The 18,150-nt window shown below is 40.7% G+C and overlaps 1 protein-coding gene across 1 annotated transcript in view; it reads right to left on the bottom strand.

The window, feature by feature from the left end:
• adgrb1a (adhesion G protein-coupled receptor B1a) overlaps positions 1-18,150 on the bottom strand; it is a 156,641-nt gene that overhangs the window by 108,410 nt on the left and 30,081 nt on the right. Inside the window, exons 2-4 of the mRNA XM_073485293.1 lie at positions 6,513-6,671; positions 5,670-5,774; positions 356-523 (exon numbers count right to left, since the gene is read on the bottom strand). Coding sequence (XP_073341394.1) covers positions 356-523; positions 5,670-5,774; positions 6,513-6,671 — 432 coding nt within the window. The remainder of the gene's footprint in view (positions 1-355; positions 524-5,669; positions 5,775-6,512; positions 6,672-18,150) is intronic.

Consider the following 18,150-nt stretch of genomic DNA (forward strand, 5'->3'; position numbering starts at 1 on the left):
TAACACACAAGAACTTCACAGAGACACTAAACGGTGTAGGCTTTACTGGGATCATCTATGTTGAGCCATTGTCCTGTGATAATACAACTTTCTAAGTTAAGGAGTCTCCCAGACTGTCTACATGTAGGAGAGCCCGGGAACACCTTTGAATCTCTGTTTTTATAGTGGGAATCATTCTAAACTGCAGGCAGGGCCCTTTCTGTAAGGTGAGGGTAGAGATCATCCCAGGGGCCATCGATTTGCTAAGTGCCTGAGGAAGGGAGTCAGGTGGATCTTGTATGGGTGAGGCAGGGTCCAGGAGAGGGCTGGGCGAGCGCAGGAATGTGGCAGTAGCGGAGAGGATGGGGGGGCTTACCTGGACAAACAGCAGAGTTGTTGCAAGGTCTCTGCTCTCGCAGTGGCCCACTACACTGGGTGCTGTAGGAGGAGGACACACAGAAACGAGTGCGACTCTGCCAGCCCTCCCCACACGTGGCAGAACACACACTCCACGCTGACCACTCCTCACCTGAAGCTGAGTCTACTGAGGAAGTAGGGTGGGTAAAGAATAGGAGGATAGAGGGAGAAAAAGGAGGAAAAGGAAAGGAGAGGGCCAGAACTAATTACCATGCAGGATGCAGCCTCTGTGGCCAAAAGAGGAAGGGTTGTGGTGTGATAAAGGGTAGATTCTGGCTGTGCCACATTAAGGGGCAGCCTCCTTCAAAGGCCTTACATTTCTAAACTGTTGGATGAGGCTGTCCCATTCCAATGGTTCCTCGAAATTAGGCCTTCTTTTGCAGACATAACTGATCTTTGGAATACTGTGGTCCATCAAACCATTGCTCGCTGGTCATTTAAAAAGACAATTACAGGAGGTTGAAAGAAGGCCTAAATTCCCTGTAGACCACCTCATTTGGAAAGAAAAAATGCAGGTCCAGCCTACCTAATGTTCACAATTTCCTACACTGCATTCTTCAAAGGAGGCGGCCCCTGAAATGGACCCCAGCTTCTGTTCTGCTTGTCCTTCTTCATCTGTGGGGCTCTGATGTCATATCCTTTGCATTGACTTCCAGGGGAAGTCAATGCCACTGGCTTAGGATATGTCAGTCATCTTTCCAATAGCCATGACTGTTGATTTGGTGGGTCAGTTGACCAATAAGGGGAAATTGAGGCAGTAATATTGGGGAAGCAGGGAGAAGAGAACTAAACAGGAGGTGGGGAATCGATCAGCAAATCAAAATGATACTTCACACAAATTCTTTTTGTATCAAACCCGAACCCCCTGTAGGCTTGAAAGGTTTGTACTTCACATATATTTAAAGAGCAATGACTGCAGTCTGCTTAGATTCATAGTGGTTCCGTTACAGTGGATTCCAACAGTGACACGTTTTTGTGGTTGACAATTATCAAAATGTCCAAAGAAGCATTCCTACAACATGGCCCACTTCTCCTCTGTACATCCATTTTCTTGTTTATTTAAATACACTTAAACATACAATATGTACCTTCTGCTGCTAGGGGTCCCGATCAAAACAAATTAAGTTTGCTGAGGGTTGTGTGTGTGATATATTCTACTTGCTATGTAGATGTATGTGGAGACTTATATGAACAGAGACAGAGACTAGCTTATGCGCATAGCTCACATGTTTACTCAAGCTCCTTCTTCTTCAGGTACACGTCATTCAGCAGGTAAGTAACTCAACAGTGCCACACATGGCTAACCTGGTTACTACACATGACATCTCCCTTTTTTTTTAAAGGACATCAGAATATATACTCAATGCAAATGTATCTGAGCCTTTATGAACAATAATGTAAACCTTATAAAGCAATTCTCATTTTCAGCTTCTTAATGTAACTTAACTGAAATATTTAGCCTTCACTCAAAACATTACAGTATAAAGATTAACAACCTATACTAACTGTATTGTAACATTTTAACTCAGCTTACTTTCTGTTATTTACATTGAATAACGTTTTGGGGTTTGAATCATTCTACCAAAGCGTGACATCCTTCCTGGAACTGCTGTAGTCGCTGTAGGCATCACAGTTTCTTTAGCAGGAGAAAGAGCAGGAGCCTGCATCACTGAGGTAGTGTCTTCTCGTTCTTCAAAATATACCATGGAGTCTTCCAGATCTGCACTGTTCTGTTTTGGAAAACTGTCCTCTCTGCTCTTCAGCAGGTGTCGCTTGTTTCTCCTATAGGTACTGCCTTCAGGAGTTTGGATCACATAAGACCTTGGCTGAACATGGCTATTTTTCACCACAGCTGGCTGCCATGTTTGACCTACTCTGAATCTAACTGTCTCTCCCTCCTTCAGTTCCGGCAGGTCTCTTGCTCCATGATCAAAATAGTTTTTCTGTTTCTGCTGTCTTTTCTTTATTTGTTCATGCACTCTCTGGTACAGTTGAGGCTTTAACAGCTGGGCAGTTGCTGGCAACTTTCTTTTCAGCCGTCGTCCCCTCAGTAGCTTAGAAGGTGATAGTCTCACTCCATCCAAAGGTGCATTCCTGTACTCAAGCAGAGCAAGATACGGGGTCACCTTTACTCTCACGCGCTTTCTTGAGCAGGTTTTTTATGGTCTGGATTGCTCGCTCGCTTTGACCATGGGATTGTGGGTATGCTGGACTTGATGTGGTGTGTTTAAATTCCCACTTCTTTGCAAACTGCCTGAACTCCTCACTTGCAAACTGTGGTCCATTATCTGACATGACTTCATCTGGAATCCTATGTCTTGCAAACATAGATTTAAGAGCTCTGATAACATGCTGGCTTGTTGTTTGGGGCAGTTTGGCAATTTCAGGGCACTTTGAGTAGTAATCTACACACAGCAGATATTCACTTTGATCAAAGTGGAAGAGGTCCACACCTAGTTTTGCCCACGACCTTTCTGGAATGTCGTGGCATATACGTGGTTCTTTCACATTACTCTTTTTGAAGGTGTTGCAGACTGCACACTTCAACACCATGTCCTCAATTTGTTTGGACATGCCGGGCCAAAACAGTACATCTCATGCTCTCTCTTTACATTTCCCTAAATCCCTAAATGTGCCTCGTGAATTTTCTGAAGCATTTCTGCTCTCAGTCTGTGAGGGACCACAAGTCTGGTGTTCTTAAACACAAGTCCTTCTGAGCAACTGAGCTCTTCTCTGAATGTCCAGTATCTTTTTATTTCAGTTGGAACTTGACTAACCTGTTCAGGCCATCCCGACTGAACTGCTTTCATCACCAACTGCAGTTCACCATCCTCAGCAGTTGCAGTTTTGAACTGATTCAGTTTTTCTTCTGAGATTGGAATGTGTGCAGATAGAAGATTAACTTCTATTTCTTCCTGTAGTAGTTGTTCAGTCTGTTCTTTTAAGTACGCTCTGCTGAGTGTATCTGCAATGTGCAAGTCTTTTCCTGGTTTGTAGGCTACATGCAAGTCGAAAGCCTGCAGTCTCATTAGCATCCTCTGCAATCTGGGAGGGGCTTTGTGTAGTCCTTTTTTGAACACTGACTCAAGAGGTTTATGGTCGGACTCCACTTGCACCCGTTTTCCATACAGATACTGTTTGAACTTCACACATCCATACACTATAGCTAACAGTTCTTTATCTGTGCATACCTTTTCTGTGTGTCTGTCAGTGATCTGGATCCATATGCTACATATAGCTCACATGTTTACTCAAGCTTCTTCTTCAGGTACACGTCATTCAGCAGGTAAGTAACTCAACAGTGCCACACATGGCTAACCTGGTTACTACACATGACAGTGTGGGGAGGGCTGGGCGAAGCAGGGGTCAGAGCCGCTGCTCCAAGACGGCCAGCTCTGGGGGAGAGAGTGCAGAGTCTACTTATTATCTTTTGGAGATGACCTCCATTGTTGGGTGTTTATGTACTGTAATGTTGACTGACGACTGGAGCTGGAGGGGAAATGTACTTCATGAACAACATTACAGATAGTCTCTGGTGAGTGCTGAGTCTAGTGAGAGGTTGACCTAAAATCAAATATGCACACATACACCCTGTGTGATTGCCCTTGCTCGCTAGCTTATGACCAATCGGTAAAGTACTCTGGCTGTTTGGGGCGAATAAACACTCTTGGCAGTACCGTAAATTAACTTGCACAAGTACTGTCGGTGGTGAAGACAACATTAAACAACCACCATTGCTGATGAAAATCCGTCTGATTTGACTCAAATGACACAAATGTTGACGAATGACGTAATGTTTTAAAGATTTATTCACCTTATGTTTAGTCTTGTTCGCCGACCTCCTTCATCACTCTGTGACTTATTCCGGGAAGTTATAGTAACAGGCAACCAAATGAAACCTGTTACCTTGAGTGACCTTGTGGATTTATCTCAGTTTGAACATTGTTGGAAACATTTGGGATTAGGTAAGCACAAAACCAACAAAATACTGTATAAAAGTAAAAGGTTGTTTTTTTTAGTTGTTTTTAGACATTTTAATACAGAAATGTTATCTTCAAGTACTGAAATGATTAAGCTGATTACAACTTCTGGTCATACAGAAGAAGCTTACCACAAATTGTACACAGCCATGGGATGTACAGAGACAAAAATACAGCCCTGGACTTTTGTCCAGACCAGCCCACACACTGGCCGCCAAATGCCTATTTTTTTTCTGGGACACAATTAGATCATGCATGCTGCTAATACACAATATGAGCATAACAGTAATATCCATCTGTACATACTGTGTCTCTTACTTTAATCTCAAGGTAACATGCCATATCACAGTTCAACTTGCACGTCACGCATATCACCCAATCTGAAAGTACTAGCCAATCATAACACAGGAAAATGGGGCTTGTCAAAGAACCATTTTGGAAAAAACTAACACTTGTGAGATATATATAAAGAATAAAAGAATATATTCAATATATTAAGAATATATAAAAGAATTAAAAAAAGGATGAGTTACAGAGCAATGACATCCTGGAGTCTTGTTGTCACAAGGAGGTTGCTATGTTTGTTTTCTCTCGTAAAACTTCTCTACTCACTGACCATATATCGCAACTGAGAGCTGGAGAATCTTTGTCTCATAGTTTTTATTGTATTTTTTTTTTTTTTTGTTTGTTTGCGCTTGTTGAGCATTGGTTAAACAAATGATGGATACAACAAATTCTTTAGAGGTGTTGGAAGTGTACTTTTGTACTTTTGACAGAGCCACAGCAGCTGTTTCTCCTTGTCATCATAATGCTAAGCTACATACACAAACACATACTGATTCTAGCTCCATACTTACCACACAGACATGAGGCAGGTATTCCTTTCTAGATCTTGGAAGGATAGAATACAGATCCTAAGAATACATCCAAATTTGTCGAACAATTTCTTTCAGCCTACAGAGGATTGAGTTCTTGCTACTCCTGATTTTGGGTGGAGTATCACTTTAACAGAGAGGGAGGACTCCATTTGATATAGTGTTTTACAGACAGGGCACAGTGTCCTGTTATGACCTCACATAAGGTACAATTTCACTATGATCAGTCAGGGTCCATGTTGGAATTAGTCCATTGCGGACGAGGAACTACTTTGGGAGATTTTGATAGATGTGTATATTATAAATGAGTACAACTCTCTACTTTGTGGTCAATGTGTATATATTGTACAAGTGTGGTGGTCACCCAAGCTGCCACAGTGACTGATGCATGGGATCCCTCTGCGTCCCGTTGTCTTACCTGTCTGAGGGCTCTGCTGTCCACTGCGGGGCTTGTCTACGTCATCACGCTTGCGGCTGTCCACCGAGCGAAGCGATTGGCTGCGAGAGAGATGGCGACCTTTGCCTAAAGGGGGTGAGGCAAGGCCGGGGAGGAGGAGGGGGCGGTGGTTAGCAACCAGAGGTGCGTCAGTAATGGCTTATATTTGGGACACAACCGTGACGTGATTGGTCACCCAGAACAGCATCAGCCAAACTTGGGACTTTTGTTGTGCTGTCGGTATTTATGTGGTGTAAATGTTTGCAGTGCTCATTTTATGTTTTCAGCTGTTGTATAATAATGCTTATCTGAGTCTTCAAATGGCTCTGACGGAATGACTAATTGGAATAAACACACAAGTACATCTACAGTAATGACAATCTGCTGTTTGAGTTATTTGTCAGACAGAAATGTACTGTTAGTTTCGTACAAATGAAAAAAGCTTTAAACAAAGAAACTATTCAGTGAAAGCTTCCATGTAAATTGTTTCTATATAAAAGTCCTCAGATGTTGATTTTCTGTGTCCTTTTAGCCATTTGTGAGTGTAATGATTTTGACATACTGTGCATTTGTCATATTTTTTCATCGATCAAAGTCCCCTTTCCAACATGCACTCCTTAAGTCAAAGCACTGACTTATAGAGGACGGACACACACAGAAGCAGATGAACAAGATGTAAGAGAGGAAATAACAAATAGCTGTTAACACACACTTTGCCACTCCACACGCTCACATTTAAATACCGAGCACTAAAGGGCGCTCACTGACAGACATGGATGTATTGGAAAAGTGAAGACAAGCACACACATAGAATGAGGAGCTCACCCATGCAGGGCTGTGAGTTGCAGGGCCGGCCCTCCTCCACCACACCTTCACACAGGTATGACTCCTCCGGAGGCGACTGGCAGGTCCGAGTCCGGGTTTGAATTCCACCTCCACACTCACTGCTGCACTGTGCCCACTGACCCCACATACTCCAGCCACCTAGAGACACACAGATAAACAGCAGTGGTTATTTATAAAGCATTATTGTTGAGCCTTGATAAGAGGGTGCAATAAAGACTTGCATCGCACAATTTTTTCGGTGACTAACAAAAAGTGGGTTTTTGAGATTTTCTGATGGGGTTCAGAGAAGCAGAGAAGCATGTAAAGCTTAAGTTTTAGAGCGCTGCCAAACATTGTGGCCTGTGTGAAGAAACATTTTCACAGCTTCAACTTTACTGGTTCAGTACAGTTCAATGTAAAGGTTGTAACTGAACAAAACAGAGCCAACAGATGTGTCATAGCCCAAAACAAGAACAGAACTACATGCTACATTTAAATAACAATAGGAGATTGGAAGAGGGGGTGTGCGTAGTGTTTCTGGTGTCCTGATGTCCATAGAGAGCATTTTTTCTTCCATAGATTTTCTATTTTGTTGTTGTTTTACTTCAAAAATGCGATAGAGCCCCATGAGATATTATGGCCCATTTCTTGTCAATGGCTTTCTCATTTTTCATCACAGACACTTCAAACCAAATTCATTTTCATCTGGGCCTCGCCTCTCTCTCTCTCTCTCTCTCTCTCTCTCTCTCACACACACACACACACACACACACACACACACACAAACAACATTTAAGAGATCATGCAGTATGGCCCAATACAATTCTGACTTGTTTTTTCCTTCCCTGTTGTATTTTTACTAGTGACTTCCACTCAGACCATTAACAGTCTAGTTGTCTAGACTCTATTTCAGCCACAATTCATAAAATGGTTAGGGCCCAAATGCAGACACAGAGTCAGGTAGGTGAACAAAAAGCAAACAAATCAGGAACACAAGGGGACGAGAGACCGGGGAACAGATGCAGGAGACACAGGATGACAACAGACGAACCAACAAAGAGTGAAGGGGAAACAGGCTAAAATACACAGGGAATGATTTACTAATGGAGTACAGGTGAGCAGCAAAAAAGGCACAAAAATAGACAAAAAGAGTAAAGTGAAACATGACACATGATGGCAAATCTACCAGAATAAAATGGGAAATGACAAACCAAAAACCCAGACCAAAACAGTTTCATTTTATTTCTTCTTTTTTGAAGCTGTGGTTCAAATTCAAACAATGTTTAATGCTTTGATAAATACATGGTTAAAATACATATTTTGCATATTTTGTTGACAGCTAGAGTTTTAGACGTACAGTACGTATGAAGAGTATACAGCAAGCTTGACAATGGTTTTCTTTGTGAAAAAAAATGACACATTTACAGACAGCAGCATTGCATCACACCCCTAATCTATTCTATGTGCAATTTGATTTCCTGTTCTTGATGTAAACATTCAGCTAGCACCTATGCCCAGGTGTCCTCTCTTAACTTCTTTTCAATACTCTGCCACAGTATTCATCAGTCACACAGGGAGAAATCTATAGTAGAGGAGGCACAGGTACAAATTCTTCTACGTAGTGACCACAGTGCAGCACAGATAAGAGACACTGCTGCCATCTATCATACCCTAATGTCCAAAAGCTCATCGGTAAGCTCATTTCACTGCAAATATCCAAACACATATAAAGGGTATGTCTGTCAAAAAGGCATTTTGGAATCACATGACAACACTAAATAAAGCAGATGTACATTACAGGAAAACTAGTAGAGGTGAGTACACCAAAAAGTACCATGCAACAAAACAACACCGGCTGATGGTATCTTACACTGAGGGGATCTGAGGGGAGATTTTCCTTTAAAACAGAGGTGTGATGAATGCCATTGTCATTGTGAAATTCCCAGTTTGGCCATACTGATTTAATGCACCCCATTAAGATGTGTGCTGATATGAGGAGGAGTGGGTAAAGTGATGCAGAATGTCTCTTTCTCTCTCTCTCTCTCTCTCTCTCTCTCTCTCTGTCCTGCATGCTCATGAATGTTTAATGGAACAGACAGATGCCTTTCAGCCCCCACTGGCAACGACAAATATGTATTAATCTGCATGAATAGAACATGAAGTTGGCCAACATCCAGACACACACGTTTTTAATTACTCGCAAGTCAATTTCCTTTGGGGGTGAGGGCCAGGATGAGGGAGGGCACTGTGGAGGGCACTTGATTCAGTCATACAAGTCAGTGTGTACACACAGACACACTCACACACACACACAGTCACATTTACTCTACAGCTGTGAGTAATCTCACCATGTCAGTATGATGAGTCAAACTGTATGGATTGAACGAGACAGATTCCAGTGAAAAAGTCAAAATCTGTAAACGATTTCCTTTCCCCTCAGAAATGAAATTAGCAAGCACCAGTGATCACAGTCAATATCTGTTTGTTGTCAGCAGACTGACCGAGTGTGGCCCAAGAGTTTACTTATGGCTGTGAAATTGGATTTGCTCATGTTTCTGTGACCACACTCAATCAGCGCACAACCAGTCATTGTAGGCACCAACCATCGAAGCAACAACATATACAGACAGCAGCTCATTGGAGCAGTAATATGGTAATTCAAACTATCAGAGCAAACATGGGGCAGTTATTGAGACTTACTGGTACCTCAACATATTGATAGTACCACTCCTTATAAACACAACAGGCTATCGTGCTTTGTAGTAATCTCTCTGTGCATGTTGTTATGGAAATCCAATCAACGTGTTCACTTCAGGATTGGTTGTGTTCAACTTGGCTGTGATGGGGGAAGGAACTGGAGAGGACTGCCTTCTTAAATACAGTGCTTGCCCATGTTAATAACTGGCCAATGTACATCGTTTTTTTTACTGTTGACCTCTGACCCCACTGAAGTCAGCAGTGACATGGTTGAGCAAAGATAATGGAGAGTAAATTGTTGTTGTTTTCTGTTGCCCTTTATCTGTTTTTGCCCATTTGTTAAGAATCTGTTGTAAGCCATGTTCACTGTTAGTTTCACCAAACAAAGTGTGCAGACAACACCACTATCATCGGCTGCATTATAAAAGTCATTCAGCTTCTGTCCCCAGACCTTGAGACTCCTGAACTCATCCTCAACACTCCATTTTATAAAAAATATGTAGCAGGACTCAAAGGACTCAAACATAGTTTTGTTTTTTTAAATCCTTGTGATTTAAAAAATGACAATAAATGTACCTTGTACCTTGTAAATACCTTGCATATTTCAGTGATCATTAGTTGGATTACTGCTCTGTAATGAGCTAATATGCTTGTGAATTCTCATAAATGCATTCTGTAACTGGGTTATTTAAGGCAAACCTTGACGGCAACTATTCACATCATATCAGCCTAGGTTATTGTGAAAAAGAAAATGTAAAAGATATCCATAATTGAGAGTAAGTTTAGGAGAAGAGAAGGAGTACAAAAAAGCAAGTTTTGGGATGGGCTGAGATTTTTATAAAATCATATTTCTGTCATTTTCAGATCATTCTCTTGTGTTGAACCTAGTATAAGTCAGTGGTTCCCAAAGTGATTCCCTTAGAGGGGGTTCCGCACCACAAGGGAAGTATGGGCAAGTGTGGGACAGGACACTAATGAATCTACACCAAATGTGACAACTGTGCAATACAAAGACAAGAAAACATGATAAGGCATACCTCGCAATTACCTTCACCAGTACAACGGTGGGTAATAAAGAGAGAGTGTTACTTATTTAGTTTTTTTTGTAAGACATCAGAGTGAAGTTTCAGTATTAATGACAATGTTTAAAAAGATTCTATTTTGTCACATCCTATCCTTGTGAGATAGGTTTTTCTGCTGTTGCCTTAATCAAGGCAAAATACAAATATTGTCCACTCAATACAATGAGTGGACATTGAAAATGAGCTAAGAGAGACAGTCTCACATGTGCATCCCTGATTTGAGCAGATATGCAGAACGAAAAAAGACGACATCCTTCACTGGAAAGTTGGAAGTGTATTTCTGTCAGAGAAATGTTCAGGTTTTTGTTTGTTGCCATTACTGTGCCCAGAGGGAATTTTAGAGTCATGCTATGTGGGGTCGAGGTGAAGTCTGAACAAGCGAGTCTTGAGTCTTTTGCAGAAGATGGCGAGTGACTCTGCTGTCCTGACATTGGTCGGGAGTTTGTTCCACCACTGCGGCGCCAGAACAGAGAAGAGTTGTGACTTCGTTGAGCGACCTTTGTTTGTTCTCAGTGATGGCAGTACCAGCCGGCCAGCTGATGTAGTAGAGCGAAGTGCTCAGGCTGGGGCGTGTGGTCTGACCAGTGTTTGGAGGTAGATGGGTGCAGTTCCGTTGACGGCCTTGAAGGCCAGCACCATCGTCTTGAATCGGCTCTGGGCTGCAACAGGGGAGGTCACGGAGGAGGGGGGTCACATGGGAGAATTTGGGTCGATTGAAAACGAGGCTGTTCTTTCTGACTTACCAGCAGACAAAGACAAAATGTAACTGAACAGCAGAGTACTGGTTGCTCCTTTTATGCAGGGTTAGCTCCGCCCTGCAATCAAGCCTATTTACCACAGCTGAGTTGGCAGAAACTGGCTAATAACCACTCGGTTTCAACAGTTTCACAAGAATTTGCACAAATGAAGGGGGAAAAAAACATAACGTTTCTCGTGCTCACGAGAAACGTTATGTTTTTTTTTCCCCATGTCCCTTTAGGGGCTCCGTAGATTTGTTCCTTCGTTTATAGTGTTTAGTGTTTAAAAGTGTTTAAAATGTATTTTATTCAAAGGTAAATTAGGAAATGGATTTTCACCAATTGTGTGCTCTAATTGTGCTGTAACTAACATTTTTTGGGAGGTGTAGCTTTGTCTTAGAACACCTGCAGCTCTTTACAATGTTTTTTTTTAAATAGTTTGATTAGTTTATTTAAGTTCAGGTTAAACTGTGCTCTTTTTTTTAGCGTTTTTTCTCTTATCTTTCCGCAGCAATTCTGTTAAACCTAGACAATCTTCTAATATGGAAGACATTAAAAGTAACCTGGATGTTGATTTCTCACAGTCAATTTTATGGCAATCTGTCTATTTCACATTTATGCTCCCAGTGGGATAAACAATTCTCATGTGTTCTCATGAGTGTATTAATCTCATGACATTCATCCAATCTTTTTTGTATGGGTAAGGCTCTATGAATAGCTTAATCTTTAGTGTTTGATTGTTGATCGACTGTTCTGTTGAACACTTTCATACAATTAACTACAGGAGGCTTCAGTCTTGCTTTAGCTCTCGATCAAAATGTGAATCAGTGCAGACATGTGTCACTTCCCTTGTTATTTAGAGAGACATCTTCTAGTGCATCCATGTGTAGGTGGCACACGATTTTCAGACTGCCACACTGCAGAGAACCATGTGCAATCAAGCCAGTCCAGTCACCAGAAGCATAATGTCATTACCATGACAACAAGTTACCACCGTCATTCAGTGACGTGCAAACTTTATTGCTAATGCCTGAAGCAAGTTTGAAATCAAAGCAAAGTTAATGAAGAGAGCAGAGAATTTCTAAGAAAGGATAGGGGATGGACAGAGAGATGAACATTCAAACTGACTAACTGGCATGCTCAAGCTGTCTTGCTGAGGGTTAGGTTGAAGGATGAGTCTGGTGATATTCAAATCTTTCTAATTGCCAAAAATTATTAAAACATCACAACCAACAATGAATGCATTTGGCTCACATGTAGTGTGTTTGTATTCAAAGCCTGATATAAATATTCCTTTGTGTCGTAAAATGACATCGTTGTCTAAAAAATGAAGCCATTGGAAGTAATCCCCAACAAATGCACTATTTCCTCCTGTTTAAGTAAAGTTTGCTTGTAAATACATTGGACAGTTTGTTAAGGAAATTGCTGAATCTTCTTTTATAAGGACACTACATATTTGAGAGCTGAGTCCCACAGACAGGAGAGGAAAATCAGAAAATGTTTTAGTACTGCTGGTTTTGATCTTTTAATGGGATTTGTTGATAATATGATACCAGCCACCTAAATATGCCTGTTTTTTTTTTCAATAAGATCCATGCATTATTTCCTGAGAAATTAACAAAAATGTGGAAAAACGCCCTATCTCGCAATGTTAAAGAAAGTGAGAAGAAAAATCCTGGCCCCCTCCCTGATCCAGATCTGCACCAAAAGTTAACGGGATCTACTCTGGCCTGGGACCCATCCTCCATCCAAGTTTCATGGAAATCTATTCAGTAGTTATTATGTAATCCTGCTGACAAACCAACAAACAAACGGACACAGGTGAAAACATAACCTCATTGACGGAGGTAATAATACCAGCCTTAACTTTAAGTTATATGATAGGCTGCTGAATCTGTAATGTTTTTGGTACATTTTGGACAACTTAATGACTTTTGTTCTATGTTGTAGACCCCTGACCTTCCATTAAATTCAGATGTGGACCTTTAATATAATACATCTCTGAGTAACCCTACTTTAGCACATTTTAATTCTTCTTTGTTTTGGCGTTTGACTGTTTTTTGACCCTGTCTGATATCTTTAATAAATTCAATGTTGAAATCATGATTGTTTAATATTCTTGCAGGTACACTATGCCAAATTTAGTACCAAAAATTGATTAAATTAGCTTTTATGACTTTCCATTTTAAGGTCACAATTAGATTCCATTTAAACATTTTTGTCAGCACTGACAGCTATATTATTGTTAGACTATCACACTTGGATTTGTAAAGATCAACAGATCATTGGTTTGACGCACTGACAACTGTCATTTACATTTTCAAATTCTTCTTTTAAAAGAGAGAAGTATTTCACAACAACAGCAAGACTTAATCCTGGTGGCTTTATGCAGGTTAGGGTTAGACAAGTTCAACATAAAATTACATCCTTCAGTGATTCAACAATAAACAACAAAAGATAGAAGTTTAGTTTGTTACAAAGTTTGGTTTCTCAAATCTGTCCCGAGTAAACCATCCTCCCAAGCAAAAATATTAAAGCGTCTTTGAAAAAGAAACTAAACTCTGACACTGATATTTTCGGACATGCACCATAGGCGGTGGTGGACAGATAAAAAATACTAGAAAAAATCACCAACACTGCTTTTGATTTTGATTATCAAAATGAATTGCGTTACCCCATTACCAATACTATCTTCCATCCAAACATCATTGAGCAGAAATTCAAAATACATCTTTTTCTACAATTCAGGTGTTTGAGGGCTAAAAATGAGCCTGATGCAGCTGAATAACCTTCAGCTGCTCTCCTGAATCATTCTTGGTTTATTGTGAACAAATATGCTTTACGAATTCAGAGGAAGATTAACTGCAGTTTAGAGCAAAGGACAGAAGCTCCTTCTGTCAAATGAAGGCTTTAGCAAGGCGAGAGAAAAAGAGGAGGGTGGGTCCATTTACAGATAAGATTCCATCTTCTGCAGGAAAAAAAGACATAATGACAAGACTATGAACTTTTTTTTTCATTCCTGCCCAACAATCAGACTTGGGGTGGGGGAGAAAAAAGGGAGGAGAGTAGTGTTGTCTTTCTCCCTCCGCAAGGGCATTTTATTATGTTCTCAATAATTCAGAGGGGATCTTTTGTCAGAAAAGCCCCACTAGCAGGAAAGGGGCTGCAGAGTCCAAGTCACCTTAATAATCTTTAAAATCATCCTTCTTCCTTCACCTCCCAAAATCCCTGCTTTACTTTGACCTTCAGCTGTCTCCAAAACACACGCATTCTCCTTCAATTACTCTGTGTGTGCAGTGCATGGATTTGTTCAGTTCACTGGGTGCATACATGTGTGGTGTTTTTTTTTTTTTTTTGGGTGTGTGTCGATAATGAACTTCCTGAAAGTCACCTTCACATCCTGTTTGAAGCATTGGGATAAGTGGATGGGCATCTCCTGTTACAGCTCCAGTTTCTGCAGCTATGAAATCATCAATAGCTGCCACTACCCCCAACCCCCAACCCTCCACCAAATCACACACACCCCAGCACTCACAGAGCTCTTATAGGGAGGGTTACTGCAGATTTATTGATTGAGAAGTGTGTGCACGAAGAAGGGTTGGGTGAAATATGACGTTGAAGTTGACAATCGTGACAACGCGCAGGCAGCTGGGGAGGGGAGGAGAGGAGGGTGAGGAAAATGTAATAAAGACAGAGACAAGAGGACTGAAGCAAAATAATCATGAAAACATGAAATGCAGGCAGAAATGGGGCGATTGGTTCACACAAAGCTGAATGACTGAATGAAGGATAAGGCGAGTGCTGACACCCAGAGGACAGAAGCAGTCAACTGCACGGTGGAGATAACAGGCGGTGAAAGAGAGTGGGGATGGGGTGGGGGGCAGAGGAGGGAGATGAAGGGAGACAGGAACAGAAAGAGGGAGAAATGTTAGGATAGATAAGAGGAGAGGGGAAAATGAAAAAAGAGAAAAAAATGTATAGGCTTATGCTTAACTGAACAGAATGCTGGAATTGTACATCAATGGAAATGCTCATATGTAAATATATATATATATATATATGTGTATATATATATATATATATATACACATCATTTTTAAAAAAAATTATTTTCAGTAGTGACAGATGATATTCACTATGTCATATTTCTCTGAGAAAATTTGCTGTTGAGTTCAACAGAATTATATTCTTCTCTGACTGGCTGCAGTGAGAAAAGTATGGCCAGTTTAAGTATTATAATACAAATACCTGTTAAATGATTATACTTAATAAGTGACATTATATTATTAAAATACTCGTCTTTTTATTGCACGCTAGATGTGCATTTAATGTGCTTCCTGCATGTTCTACTCTGCGTTCTAGAATAATATATAAATAAATAAAAAAAGTGACTGAAGCACCTCAACACAATTGCATCCCATCGATCAGTCGCTTCCTGTAGAGCGGGAAGCTTAACCTGTGGGTGAACCTGCAGTGGAGCACCCAGCACCCAATCAGCTCCCCTGTCAGGTTATTGGTGACATTAAGCAAGCAGTCACCAACACATCATGCAGCAATTCTGCCTCAGGAAGTAACCTCTGTCACACCTGATTGTCTGATTCACCTTCAGTTCACTAGAGAAGCTAAATGTACACATTTAACATGTACCAATTTCTCTAGATTAAAGCGGCTACATTTTTGGGAGGTTTTTTTTGTCAACAAATCCCATAAAAAACAAATCTAACAATGTATTAGTCTGTTGCTCAATACTTTCTATGTCCCTACCCTGTCTGTGGCTCTCAGCCCAAAACTGATCGGGTCTAGCTGAAGATGTAAATTTATAAAAAGTTACAAATATAAAGGTTTCATTTCTAAACAGCTGGACAAGTTCGTTTTTTAGCAAATTAGCAAATGTTACTCAAACAGGCGTGAACAGTGCTCTTTGTTTTTGGAGGGGGGGGGGGGGGGGGGGACTATTACCAGATGAGGACTAACCCACATTCCGTTTAAACCCATGAGTGTAAGGGTATTTTTTTACAAATCGGATTTTAGTGAAAATGTACAATTTTGTCCTTCATTTCTGTTGCCTATGGTAACATTGCAGTGGGGCTGCACCATGGGCGTAGAAAGCATATAAAATGGTGCAGTCCACTAGAGAATTTTACATCATTTCCTGGTAGGAAATGGTGGTAAATAACAGGTGGTTTTATACATTTGTCTGACTATGGTAGCATGACAAAATGATGGGTACATTTTGCAATTTCATCCAGAGGAAGTGTTCGACTCCGATCACATTTTTGAAAATATTAAAAAGCTGAAAGTGCAGAAATTGATTCAATGACTAACTTAAATAATAGCTTTGAGGCACAGGCTCCTGATTACTCTATACATTTTTTGGCTAGAAATACATACAGTATTAGCTGATAGCAAATGACACTGGTTTCTGTTTAGTAAATTTCATAACCTTAGACAATAATCAGGTGCTCAGTTGTATTAGCTAAACTAATGGTACCACTGTAGTAACAGTCAAAATATTTAGACATAATAATAAAAAATAAGAGCAAACAGCCTGAACTCCTCCCTGCCTTGATACCCTTGATACCTTTTTGATACTTCACTTGTACTTATTTTCCTCTTCATTTCATCCCTTTCTCTCTCTCCCTCTCTTTATGTCTCCTTTGACATGTTATGTTCCCCTTTCCTGTCATGTTTCCCTTCTTACTACCAAGTATACTGTTTTTGCTCAAGGCTTTTTGTGGTAACAGTGTGTGACCCACCCTAACTCAACTGTCTGGCATCCGCGCATCATTGACTAGTGAACGTTAGCACAATAATGTCATTATTACCAATAGGATCAAAGCCCAGAACTCTGGAAATATGACCTGTCAATAAGATGCATTGTCCAATCAGCAGCACTTGTCAAATATGTTCTTCTCCTGTCTAACAGGAAGTGGAAATGCTCCAGACAACATGTAAAAAGATGACAAGTTCTCACTCTGTTTCCTCGACTATTTTATTCTTGCCAGGGAGAAAAGAAAAGCTTGTGAAACGGCATTTAGAGCATCATGGGACATTAAATCTCTCCATTGAAAGCTGAAATTCTTTTATGCAGGTTAACAGTTCCTTTGGGCAGGATGAGGCAGCTTTCATTGCAGGTTTTACACAAGTCCTCCCACCACACTGGAATGATTTCTCTGGTCAGACATTCAAATAAAATCATAGACAATGACTAGCTAAAATCAGGGAGAAACATGGACTGAATATCAACACATATAAGCCTCAGGCATGGAATATGCAACAGTGTTGTCATCAACATGTAGAAGTAATGGCATGTGGGCTTTCAAACATAGGTGTCCATTATCTAAATGACCTATAAAGACTCTATTCAGACATGACTGGACTTCAAAGCAAGAGACAACTCAATGGTTTGACAACATTTTGCACCTGGGAGGGAGTGGTGACACTGCTGGTTACAAGGATGAGTGGAGTCCTGAAGTCCTGAAGTCCTGAAGTAAATAGAAAAATGACACCATCCACATATTCCAGGTTCCTTAACTTCGCTTTCACTTTGCTATTCGGTCTGCCATTGGGCTGGACTTATCCCAGTAAAACAAAGGTTGAACTACGGCACAAAGAAAGCACACTTAACAGGAGAAGGCATTGTTTTACCAGGTCAAGATATCCTACACTGCAAAAGCAAAAAAGAAAAAACACTGATGGAGGAGGTAAAGAAGGTGAAGAGGGAGAGTGATAAAAGAAGAGGTAAAACAAGAGTGCATGGACAGGTATTCACTCGATGGAGAGTCAAATTGAGATTCTTGCGGTTGCTTTTTGCTGTGGACAGTAGAAAGGCTGGTAGCGGTAGGCAAAAAATGTCATGTTTTAGATCAAATGAATTCTGCTTTCTATATTATAAAAATTTAGACATTAGGTTGTAATGTTTGATTTCTGTGTTTTGGCATGCTTACAAGCGAATGACAACGCTTGCCAAGATCTGCTCAAGAAGGCTACTGATGTACACTGTAGATAAAGCACAATCTCATTTCCAAGTCTTACCCCTACATCTTATTTTTTGAGCAAACCCCTTGCCCCTCAGAACAGAGTTACAAGGGGTAGGTGTTGAAATCTCTCCTGATGAAATGG

This window comes from Pagrus major, chromosome 17 (assembly GCF_040436345.1).
Source record: "Pagrus major chromosome 17, Pma_NU_1.0".
NCBI lineage: Eukaryota > Metazoa > Chordata > Actinopteri > Spariformes > Sparidae > Pagrus > Pagrus major.